Source organism: Pempheris klunzingeri, chromosome 22 (genome assembly GCF_042242105.1).
Source record: "Pempheris klunzingeri isolate RE-2024b chromosome 22, fPemKlu1.hap1, whole genome shotgun sequence".
NCBI classification, from domain to species: Eukaryota; Metazoa; Chordata; class Actinopteri; order Acropomatiformes; family Pempheridae; genus Pempheris; species Pempheris klunzingeri.
In genome coordinates, this window is record NC_092033.1 from 4,117,862 (window position 1) to 4,130,222 (window position 12,361).

At 45.3% G+C, this 12,361-nt stretch overlaps 1 protein-coding gene across 1 annotated transcript in view; it reads left to right on the forward strand.

The window, feature by feature from the left end:
* The window catches only part of celsr1a (cadherin EGF LAG seven-pass G-type receptor 1a), a 78,853-nt gene extending 66,647 nt beyond the window's left edge, over positions 1-12,206 (forward strand). Inside the window, exons 20-37 of the mRNA XM_070853543.1 lie at positions 109-318; positions 528-711; positions 828-971; positions 1,070-1,253; positions 1,809-1,976; positions 2,099-2,225; positions 2,340-2,540; positions 5,197-5,371; positions 6,098-6,210; positions 6,328-6,407; positions 6,520-6,646; positions 6,795-6,920; positions 7,023-7,159; positions 9,683-9,783; positions 9,884-10,027; positions 10,325-10,594; positions 10,682-11,057; positions 11,766-12,206. Of these exons, the coding sequence (XP_070709644.1) occupies positions 109-318; positions 528-711; positions 828-971; positions 1,070-1,253; positions 1,809-1,976; positions 2,099-2,225; positions 2,340-2,540; positions 5,197-5,371; positions 6,098-6,210; positions 6,328-6,407; positions 6,520-6,646; positions 6,795-6,920; positions 7,023-7,159; positions 9,683-9,783; positions 9,884-10,027; positions 10,325-10,594; positions 10,682-11,057; positions 11,766-11,793 (2,895 nt within the window). The 3' untranslated portion in view covers positions 11,794-12,206. The remainder of the gene's footprint in view (positions 1-108; positions 319-527; positions 712-827; positions 972-1,069; positions 1,254-1,808; positions 1,977-2,098; positions 2,226-2,339; positions 2,541-5,196; positions 5,372-6,097; positions 6,211-6,327; positions 6,408-6,519; positions 6,647-6,794; positions 6,921-7,022; positions 7,160-9,682; positions 9,784-9,883; positions 10,028-10,324; positions 10,595-10,681; positions 11,058-11,765) is intronic.
* The last annotated feature ends 155 nt before the right edge of the window (positions 12,207-12,361 follow it).

Consider the following 12,361-nt stretch of genomic DNA (forward strand, 5'->3'; position numbering starts at 1 on the left):
TGGGATTGACCAGTTTCTATTATGTCTCACTGCACCCACTCAGTTTTCCTTTGCCCTGACCTGCTCGCTCTCCTCCTCCTTCCACCCCTCGACCCTCCACTTTTGCAGAACGAGGACCTGCGTCGCAATAGTTCAAAGATGGACAGTGAGCGCTCCAAGACCATCGTGCGTTTGCTTCACAGCGCCACCAATAACACCCAGCGTTACTACGGCAACGACGTGAAGACGGCCGCGCAGCTGCTGGATCACGTGCTGCAGTACGAGAGCCGGCAGACGGGATTCGAACTCACCGCCATGAGGGATGCAGAGTTCAACGAGGTAGGAAAGAAAACCAGCAGGATGGAAGTGAACTTCCAGTCTGTACTGTTGCACTGGGAGCACTGGTGGAGCACTGGTGGAGCACTGGTGGAGCACTGGTGGAGCATTGCCCTCCACTGGCTGATTTCTACCGTTGAATTATTACGAATATCTTTTATTTATTTATGAGACGAATTTCAATAATTTACCATTTTTGTGGATTTTTCCAGAACTTGCTGCGAGCAGGTAGCGCCATACTAGATCCCGACAACAAGGAGCACTGGGATCAGATCCAGAAGACTGAAGGTGGCACCGCGCATCTGCTCCGCAACTTCGAGGAATACGCCAACACCCTGGCACAGAACGTCAGGAAAACCTACCTGACACCGTTCACCATCGTCACTGAAAACATGAGTGAGTGGAGCAGTGATCACACGGCGTATAGCTGGGACACATAATCACACCTGACTTATCACCCTCTTGCCTCTGTCTCCTCCTCTTCCCGACACTTTTCTTCGGCTGTTATCCAGTTCTAACCGTGGACTACCTCGATACGTCTGACCCGGAGAAGGCGTCGCTCCCTCGGTTTCAGGACATCCAGGAGGCGTACCCCAAAGAGCTCGGATCTTCTATCCACTTCCCCCAGTTCAACCTGCGCACTCAGGGCCACAGAGGTAGCAACGCTGTCAGAATCAGCACCAGACTGACTCCTTTTATGCAGAGAGAGTTTAAAATGCTTAAAAAAAAAAAAACAACTGCTATCCCTCTCCAGCAGAGCCCACTCCTGCCCCTCCCACACAGACAGACCCCCCACAGGAGGAAGAGCACACACTGTCTGATAGGAGACGCCGCCATCTTGAGCCAGCTGCCCCTCTGCCAGTTGCCGTGGTGATCGTGTACAAATCACTGGGCAAGCTCCTCCCAGAGAGATACGACCCCGACCGCAGGAGCCTGAGGTAGACTGACTTCATCAGCGTTACCTTCAAATGGCTTCTTATTGCTACGTGGGAAACATTATTTGTTGGCACGTGTGTTTATGCTAGGATTAAATTATGAAGTGTAGTCCGGTCAGAGGAAAGAAGAGTGGAGAACAATATTTAAAAGAGGGAATATAAAGAGATAACAGCCCACAAAGTCTCTACTGTACTTACCAGTGTATACAATTCATCATTTTCTGTAAACCTTTGAAGAAACCGTACGTCAGATGAAATTATTTTATCTCAAAAGTTAATGTGTGTCATAATATTTAGTGTAGGTGTGTTTGAAGGGAACACTGTATCTGTGCCTGTTTAGGCCTTTAGTTATTCAGAAAAACTGGCTCTCAGTCGGGACGTTTTATGTGTTCCTGAAGTGTTTAATACATAAAAACATAACACAACGATAAGAGAGAATAAGGCCAGATATAAACAAGCTTTTGGTCTGTTATTATACAGTCTGTGTGTTGTGTGTGTTTGCAATTTGATCCATGAAAAGGTCGTCGGTGATTAAAAACTTGAAATAAATCTTCCCAGGCTCCCCAACCGTCCGGTAATCAACACGGCCATAGTGAGCGCCACGGTGCACAGCGAGGGTCCGCCTCTTCCTCTCATCCTGGACCCCCCCATCACCTTGCAGTACACCCTGCTGGAGACGGAGGAGAGAACCAAACCTGTCTGCGTCTTCTGGAACCACTCCATCGCGTGAGTCGGACTGACACAGACAAGCTTCCCCACAGAGTCTCAGAACCTCAGAGATGAACTGCTGCAGGTTGAACAGCGTCATTCATAATTCATTCGCCTGCTGTGTGTGTTGGTGTGTGTAGGATCGGAGGTACAGGCGGCTGGTCCTCTAAAGGCTGCGAGGTGCTCAACAGGAACAACAGCCACATTAGCTGTCAGTGCAACCACATGACCAGCTTCGCTGTTCTCATGGACATTTCCAAGAGAGAGGTATTGCTGGAGAAATTAGCCATTTCAGCTTCACATGAAGCGTCCGACAAAGCTCACCATTATCTGCCTTCAGCCTGGTTACTGACCTCTGACTTGATGTCTCGCTCCCTCCAGCACGGCGATGTTCTCCCCCTGAAGATCGTCACCTACACCACGGTGTCGGTCTCCCTCTTCCTCCTCCTCCTCACCTTCATCTTGCTGTGCCTCTTGCGACGGCTCCGCTCCAACCTGCACGCCATCCACAGGAACCTGGTAGCTGCGCTCTTCTTCTCTGAACTCGTCTTCCTGCTCGGCATCAATCAGACTGACAACCCGGTGAGCGTACTTTCAGCCCACAGAAAATAAAGCACATGTTTTTAATCAGATTTAAGAGTTTCTCCGCAATCTTCCCATGTATCCCTGGGATTTCAAGCAGTTGAAGGTGCTGTTTGGTGAACAGGACATCACCCTAGCCAAGTTGCTCTTTACATTACAGAGCATTTGTCCAGTCTCTACTGCAGCATTATGCAGAACTCAAGAGAAAAGGGTAACATACAGTTAAAAACAATGCAAGAACAGTTAGTACTTTTCCTATGATTGTGGCATGGTGGAACTTGAGGAGGGATAAAGATGTCTCGCTCTGGTGTTTACTGCATTAAAAACTGTCAAGCATCCTCCGTTATTTGTTTGGCCTGCAGGCAGCCGTCTAACACGGTGTTGACAGGAGCTTTACCAGGCTTAATGGGCCAAGGCCTACTTTAGTCTCTCTTTATTTGGCAGATTATGTGTTTTGATGCTCAGCTAATTACTGCAGTAGGTAGGAATGTGCTGGTTGCCAAAATTCTCCAAATAGAACCTCTTATTCATACATTTTTATTAAATTGAAAGTCCTGGTTGGATGTAACGTTATTACTGTAAACCGCACCAATTAAAAAGGTGTAGGACATAATTATGCTGAGACATTTTAGAGTCTGAAGTCAGGAATCTGATGAGCTGATTAAGTTAAGTTCATAATCTAGTTTGAGTTGTCACGGTAATAGCCAGAAACATACATGTACACACACACACACACACACACACACACACACACATACAGACATACAGTAAAGGATCAAAAGGTGTGTGAGGTCTTTGAAGTCTGCTGACACAGACATTCGGACTCACACACATGCACACACACCCCTCCATGCGCCCGTAGTGGAGACATGCTGTGACTGGTACCTGTCTCCAGAAGCAGGCCTCAGGGCGATGGGCCCTGGCAAAAGTTTCCCAAAACAACTTCTTAGTTTTCACTTGGTAAATCTCTCGCATATCTGTGGTACAGCAAACATCATTAATCTGTTAATTGATGGGTAATCCTGCTTTTTTTTAAGAAGGAGTAAGGTTTGGAAAGCTGAGACATTTGGTTGATCTTGAGTTGGAACAAAGACTGATTTGATCCATGGACAAAAAAAACAAACTGGGTTCAGTTTTAAACTTGAAAATTCGGGTCATGTGGCAAACTGCTTTGTAGATCTGACAGTAATGTGAATTTACATTAACTTGTGGTACATCGGTGTTGGTATTGTCATTAATCGTTATGGTTATAATTCATCAGATTCCTCAAGATAAAATAAAATATATAACTTTATTTGTCCCAAAGGAAATTCTGCTCAAAAATGACAACGTAAGAACAAAAACAATATAGTAATACAGCAATAATACAGAAAATACAGTAATAATACAGTAAATACAGTAATAATACAGTAAATACAGTATACAAGTAGTAAATGCTAACATCAGTGCCTGATAGACGAACAATGAATGAACAAAAATGAATGAAAAAAACAAAGTAACAATGAAATTCAGTTACAATAAAAGTAAATGAACTCAAATAGAAAAGTGATATTAGCATCGATTAGTTATAAGAAAGTAATATTGCCAGTGGTAATAAAAAGAATGATACAGGACATGAAATTGAAAATTAACATTGATAAAATTAGCAGATGATGTTGAAAGAAAACCCTCCTTAGCTGTCTGTCCAGGTTCAAGGATTTGTAGTATTGCTTTAAAGTGAAGACGTCACATGTCTCTGACTGACCAGATGTTTACGGTCTCACTCTGGGGTGGGTAGTAACAGCCAACCAGATGTACAAACGGGTTTTACCTCTTGAAAGTTGATTCCAGTGGATTCTGGTCAATCAGGTGTCCTCCACTGATCTAACAATCAGATTTGTTTTAGAATTGATTACTAACCTTGACCACTGACCAAGTTTTGTGAACTTTAGTGAGACCAACCATAACGATCAGTGACTAACTCGGACCAACAAACCAGGATGGAGGTTTACAGGTTCCAGATGCATTGTGGGAGTGTGTGTGTGTGTGTGTGTGTGTGTGTGTGTGCTGTGGAATGCTGTCAGTGTGTGCCCTCAGCCGTCTGCAGGATGATTTATAACCCAGTCTAAGCTGTGTCTCTCTGCCTCTGTGATCTCCACAGCAATACACAGCATTACTAAAATACAGAATCTCAACTGCTGGGACATTCCCTGACACACTGCATTCCTCCAGTACAGCAGCAGACATGGAAACATGGAGGGGGGGAGGGAGATAGAGGAATGTGGGGATGGGTTGAATTATTACTAAGTTGGGACTTCAAGTACGAATTTGTCATTAAAAATGTTTTGACTTGACTCAAAAATGCTCATCACAAGTTTTTGGAGCCTGACGAGACATTTTTAAATAGCTTGTTTTGTCCAACCAACTGTCCAATATCGAAGCATATTTAATTTACAATGATATAAAACAGCTTTTTGTAAGATTGAACCTGACTTTTCGTAGCATGTTTTGTAACAAAAGAATCATTAAGTGGTTATCAAAATATTGCCCATTGATTATTTTTTTTCGATCAGCTAATAGATGGAGGTGGATGATGGACACTGCATGGATACATCATGATACTTACTGTTCTTTCCCCTCTTTTCCCTCCCGTTCTCTCCCTGTTGTCTCCCTCCAGTTTGTGTGTACGGTGATAGCCATCCTCCTCCATTACTTCTACATGTGCACCTTTGCCTGGATGTTCGTGGAGGGGCTGCACATCTACCGCATGCTGACAGAGCTGCGGAACATCAACCACGGCCACATGAGGTTCTACTACGCCATGGGCTGGGGCATACCTGCTATCATCACCGGTGAGAGACACACACACACACACACACACACACACACACACACGTAGAAACGCAGCAGCTGAAGATGGCAGTTTGTCAGGGCGCATTCGTGCTGTGACTCGTCTCCTCTGAAGAGGCTGAGATCCTCGTGGGAAAGTTATTGAACGAGAGACAGAGGAAGAAAGCGAGGCGAGAAACACATGATGAGAGACGGCCTTTATTTGGATGTCCGCAACATGTCAAATTAAGTCAAAAACAGTGGGCGTAACTCTCATGTAGTGTTGGTATATTTGTTTCATTACTGTCTGTGGTATCTCCAATTTGTACCACTTATTCATGTCATCCCATTTACTGCATATTTTATTTTAGAACCCTTTGAGTTGTTTTGTGATGCATTCCCATGCTTTGGCAGTGTTTAGCAGCACTGGATGCCAGCAATACTTACTCGATTTGAATTTGGATCGAGACCTAGTGTAGAGTTACAGAATGAAAACATACAGAGATTCAAAAAAGGCAAACAGATAAGGAATGGAAGTGACAGTGATGAATAACTGAAGTGACAGAAGAAAAACTGAAATACAGGAGGAAGTAGATATTGAGTGTCTGCTTGCTGTGTGGCACTCACCCAGAAACTGGAAGGAGAGGAGGAGAGGTGTGACAAGGGAAGGAGATCCTGGGACGAATTTGTCCATAAAACAAATGTAACACTGTGTGTGTGTGTGTGTGTGTGTGTGTGTGTGTGTGTAGGTTTGGCAGTAGGCCTTGACCCTCAGGGTTACGGGAACCCAGATTTCTGCTGGCTTTCTGTCCATGACACACTCATCTGGAGCTTCGCTGGACCCATCTTTGTAGTCGTCCTGGTATGTGCATGAATTAAAATAGCTATAAAATAAGGGCAGGCTGAGCAGAAATGTGTAGAGTAAATAATTTAAATTACGTAGGATGTAGGGTGAATTATCTGTTCCCTCTCTGTAAAGGTGAACATAGTGATCTTCATTCTGGCTGCGAAGGCGTCATGTGGGCGCAGACAGAAGGCTGTGGAGAAGTCAGGAGCAATGTAAGTTTTATATGCCGCGTTAATAATTCAGTGTACTGTATAGCACCATCATCCTTGCAGTATTTCCTCTTGGCTCTGAGGGAAGCTGATCTGTGTGCTTTTTCTGTCTCAGTCCTGCACTTCGAATGGCCTTCCTCCTACTGCTGCTCATCAGTGCTACCTGGCTGCTCGGTCTGATGGCCGTCAACAGCGACGTGATGACCTTCCACTACCTGTTCGCTGTCTTCAGCTGTCTGCAGGTGACACAGTTTAACCTCAACGCCCACTGACCTGTGCACCACAGACGTATTCGATAATCAACATTAGTTGGTGAAATAATCGAGAAAATTATGCAAAATCTGTCTTTCTTCCTCCTTTGTTTATGAGGCTTCTATTCTTTCTTCGCAGGGAGTCTTCATCTTCTTCTTCCATGTGATCTTCAACAAAGAGGTGAGGAAGAACCTCAAGAACGTCCTCACAGGAAAGAAGAGCGTACCAGACGAGTCCAGCACCACGAGGGCCTCTTTGCTCACAGTGAGACACGCAGACACAGACTGTTTCTGCATCATACCATTGATCACCACACAAACTAAGCCATATTATCTCCTCTCTTAAATCCGTCCTCCACACCCACAGCGCTCTCTCAACTGCAACAACACGTACACAGAAGACGGGCCGCTGTACCGCTCGGGCATCGGAGAGTCCACCGTGTCCCTGGACAGCACGCTCAGGTCAGCCAAGAGCCGCAGCAGCTACCTGGCTTACACACTCAGGTACAACACGCTCACTGACTGCATGGCTGCTTCTACTACACTGCTGCAGTGTGTGTGTGTGTGTGTGTGTGTGTGTGTGTGTTTGCGCGTTTGTCGTCTTCACTTTTCCTTGTTCTCCTCCCTGCATGTCTGCTAATGCATCAAAAGTCTCACACATACTAACACACCCCAAGCCCCCACTTTATATATACATATTCATATAGACACACACACTTTACAGTTACACACACTGTCCCCCTGTCCTTATTCTCTGCCTCAGGGCAATAAGTTAAGTTGCTGAGTTTCTTTGAGTTGGGTCGGGCAATATGACAGTATGCAGAAATGTGTCCATCAGTAGACTTTTGGCAGCAGAGCCTCCAGTGCAGGAGCTGTCCCTTAGTGGCCCTGCTGTATATTTATTGCAGGCTTAGTAGCAAATCAGGGCTGGATTCTCGTGATCTCACAAATCCAGCAGCATTGCAAAGTAATGTGGGCAGACAAGGAGAATGTACTTTTAAATACTGAGCAGGAGGAGAAGGCATTCGAACCTTAAAACCTCAATTCTGAAAGAATTAAAATTTTACTGCTTTGAGTCTTTTGTTTTTAACTCAAGTTTCATGTGAGGCGGCTGTTTTTTTTTTTTTTTTTAATGGAAGTTCCAGAGAAAAGAAGATAATCTAATGTGATGAAGTACTGCATGGTTATTTTGAACCGTTTCTTAACTGAGTTTGCAGAACAATAGTGCAGTGTGATATATACTGCTACATGATATAAAGTGTGATAGGGTTCATAGGATTTTGGCCATATTGCCCATCCCTAACTTTGAGGCATTTTCTTGCTTTTCTTCCACACATGTATGCTGCCACAGAATGGCGCCTGCATTGTACAGTATCTCTGCTTGCATGAAAGGACCAGGCTGAGATTTGCCAGTGCACGGCGCATGGCTTTGCTGCAAAAACCCAACACACACATACAGGGAAAGGAACACGGTGCCTATCCTGAATCCATCCACCCACACTGATACTGTTCTGTACCGACAGATTAAACTGCTAACTTTGTTCATGTGAAGGTTGACTTTAATACATTGTTTAATACATCATAACCTTTTATGAAGGTGCTGTTTTATTTATTCATTATTATTTTATTACACTCTAATCTTTTATGTGTGCCTGCCTGGTAAGCTTGGTCTTCTACTAGCAGTATTTTCCAGTAATATCTAGTCAATTAGCAATAGATGTTAATAGGTGTTAACAGGTGCTACACAGGAAATTGGTATATTTTAATAATATGATACAACATGTGTCAAAAAATTTGTTTGTAAGTTTGTAAATTTGTTGTGATGCCAGGCAGCCTTTTCTTGCTTTCTTACTTTAACATGGAGCCCTTGAGCCTCAGGACAAATATGTTCCTGAGTGATGTCCAAGAAGTTTCCATTTTTAGATATATCTCTTCCAGGAGATAGATACTTCTCAACCCGGGCTAATCTCACCTGCGTGTCATGTACAGCTGTGTGTTTGCATGTAACACAGACATGTTTTCATGGCAGTGGAGTGGAGTTACATATACCTGGTGTTTTAAAGGAGTTTTACAGAATCAGGGTTAGGTCTGACTGTACGCCTCGGCTCGTAAAGCTGTCATCTAGGTAATGCGAGCTGACACTGGGGTCAATGAGAACAAAAAACGCCAGAGGGGCAGGCGAGGGCCGGGACGGCGTGCTGCCTGTGCGATAGGGGAAGAGAAGAAGAGAAGGAGGGGGGGGCAGAGAGAGAAGACGGAGGAGAGATGGGAAGAGAAGGGCAGGTGATCTGAGGAAATAATGGGGATGGGACTGTACCTGTTTAAGTGGGAATGGAATACAGACACATACCTCTTCCCTGCAGCTGCTGGCACATCTTCAGACAGGTCCGAGTCTCCAGTAGCGTTTTTGCCTTCCAGCCAGCCTGGAATAAACGGCTACAGGTGGTGAGGAGAGGAGAGAGAAGATTAAGCAACTAGGTTTTCATTTACTTATCATTTTGTAATTAATGATGCATCAAAGTGGGGAACTGATATAAACAGCAACACTGAATTACTTAAAACACAGAGACATTAAAAAGATAACGATCTGTCTTGGATTACACATCTATCAATGGTAGATTTTTTTTCTCTTGATGATCAAGCAGCCAGTTTATTGACTTAAACCTGATACATTTTATTCTGTTTTAACAGTTTTTTATTGTTTTTTTGCATGAAGGCTGAACAGATGGAATAAAACACACGACTATGCAAAGATATAGAAACTTGATACATTTAAATCTTTGTTTTAGTCTTTGTTGAAGCCATCAACAAGAGCAAATGTTTTGTAATGAAAGATGTCTGGTGTTGCAGCTGTCGGAGCATTATCTGTCTCAAACCTCAAGTTGGGGCTTGAACTAACTTCCAGCGACGCTGTACTTCCCCTCTCTGTCTCCGCTCAATCTCCACCTCCCATCCACTCCCATCTCTACCTCACTTCCCTGTCCGTCTCCCCCTTCCTCCTCTCTGTGCCTGTCTCTGTGTGCATAGGGAGGAGTCTGGTCAGAAACCCAGTGTCTCTTCTGGAACAGCTAAAGGACACACAGATCTGGACGGACCTCTGTTCCACAGGAATGGCACCAAGGGAGACGGTGAGTTTCTCAAAAACCTCTCTGTTATCTTGAAATGCATACCTCTGTGGATTTATGAATAGAGGTTCATCTCTCTACCTTCCCTCCTTGTCCCCATCAGACTCTGACTCAGACAGTGAGCTGTCAGTGGATGAGCACAGCTCCTCCTACGCCTCCTCCCACTCCTCGGACAGCGAGGACGATGACATCGATGTCAAGCCGAAGTGGAACAACGAGAGGCAGCCCGTTCACAGCACACCAAAAGGTACATGGTTGGTCCTGATGAGCCCAAACATGAGGCATAATCAGTGGTAGCGTCAGTGTGGTGTTCATACTTTTACTTCAAGAAGGACTCTGGGTACTTTACCCCCCCCACTGAGCATAATGCTGCCCAGATTAAATGTTCATATAAAGACACCCAGCAGCACTTGTGCATACATTTGAAATATAGAAGTTTTAGCATGTCAAGGAAATGAGGAAATCTGCAGTTAAACTCTTGAGGCTGACAGGAATTTTTGTTTTAACATTGCTGCTTCCAATATGGCTCCTTCTCCCCCACTAGTGGATTCAGTATCCAATCATGTGAAGCCTTACTGGCCGACAGAGGCCACCACAGCCAGTGACAGCGAGGACCCCGGCGGCGCAGAGAGGCTGAGGGTGGAGACCAAGGTGAATGTGGAGCTGCATCAGGAAAATAAGCTCAACCACATCGGCGAAAGAGAGAGGGAGACTCTCCAGGAGAGTGATAAACAAACGCCTGGTAATGCTCGAGACACAGCGCCCGCCAGCCAACCCAACAGCAACAGCAACCACCAGCCAGAGCAGAGAAAAGGTGCGAGAAGGGAATTATTCTGAATACAATGGAACGAATGAATTGATCTTATCTGATTTACACTGGGATTAACTCTGTCTGTCTCAGGTATCTTAAAGAACAAGATCAGCTACCCTCCTCCGCTGACCGACAAGAACATGAAGAACCGGCTGAGGGAGAAGCTGAGCGACTACAACACCCCCACCATCACCTCCCCTCCCCCCAACAACAACAACACCTCCTCCCCGCCTACCCCCTCCGTCAACATCATGACCCCTTCGTCCCGGCCGCCCTCCCTGGCCTCCAACGACGGAGGTCGCCCCGGCAACCATGAGAGCAGCTCCCTCATCAAGCCCCCCATCGCCCCAAGGCCACAGCTTCCTGTTGGGCCCCCGCCAGCGGGCATCTACCGGGAGACCAACGGGGGAGTGGCAATGCACTTGAAATCGGGGACGGTCAACGGAGGCAATGAGTCTGACTCAGAGTGAGTAGTTCCCTAGATAGTGCTGGAATGTAACACGCAACTGATAATGCATGTCATTAGAGGATCCATAGTTAAAGGAATAGTTCAACATTTTTTCATGTTCGCTTTCTTGCCAAGAGTTAGACGAGCAGATTGATACCACTCTTATTTCTGTGTGGCAATTACTTAACCACAGCAAGCAGCTGGTTAGCTTAGCTTACAGTGAAACAGCGAGCCTGGCTCTGCAGTCTAGAGCTACACTGTGGTTTTTGTGTAGATTAAACAAAGAAATGTAACCAAACAAATGTGATATATGATGGTAATAAGTGATTTTCTCACCTTTGAGCAGAGCCAGGCAAGCTGTTTTCCTGTCTTTATGCTAAGCTAAGCTAAGCTAACAGGTTGCTGATAACTTTCTATTTATCGTAGAGACATGAAAGTGGTGTCAATCCTCTCGTCAAACTCTCGGCAAGAAAGGAAATAATCGTATTCCCTACGGGGCCAAACTATTCCTTTAACCACAGCATGAACGATATGACCATCCTGCTTAGATTCTGCATGATGGCTTCCTGCATCCCCACATTCATTTTTTACATTGCATGTTCTCGTCTTCCTTTCTTTCTCCTTGCACCCCCCCCCTCCCTGCATCCCGCCCCGTCCCTCTTCCTTCCCTCCCTCCATGTCTTCCATTAACAGTGGCAGTAACGAGACTTCGATCTGACCTGATAGGAAAACTCAGACCAGCCTGCCCTTGTGAGAGGAGGAGCAAAGAACCTGCTGGAGGAGGAGAGGAAAGGAGGAGAGCCGAGAGGACGGGAATAAAAGAAAAGAAAATTAATTGTGGACAGTTGTGGTAGATTCGGTGAAAGTGGAGAAAAGGGGCGTGGAGCCTCATCTGTCCCTCCATCCCTCCTCTCATGCTTTTTCTCTCTGGAGAGCAGTATTAATTGCAGACTTTAAGACTGCCTGAGACAAGAAGATAAGCAGAGATAATGAAAAGATGTGAGAAATAATAAAGGGAATGCTGTGTCGGACTGTATCAAGAGAGGATGCAATGGAGCCACTTGTGCCAAAACCACTGTAAGGATTGGGGGACAGTGAGCCAGACGGAGAATTCCCCCAGGATGCATTGCAAGCCCCCAAGTGATGTTTCCTCTGTGGCAGTTATGAGGGGTCACCCTGTCATTGGGTTAAGTTAGGACACCTGGACAACACTTTTGGACAGCTTCTTTCTCATGGAGAAAGATGTATTATCACTGTGCATGAACCCAGACTCAAATACATGCTGGTACATTTGTAGTTCAAAAGGATTTCAAGGACTACAA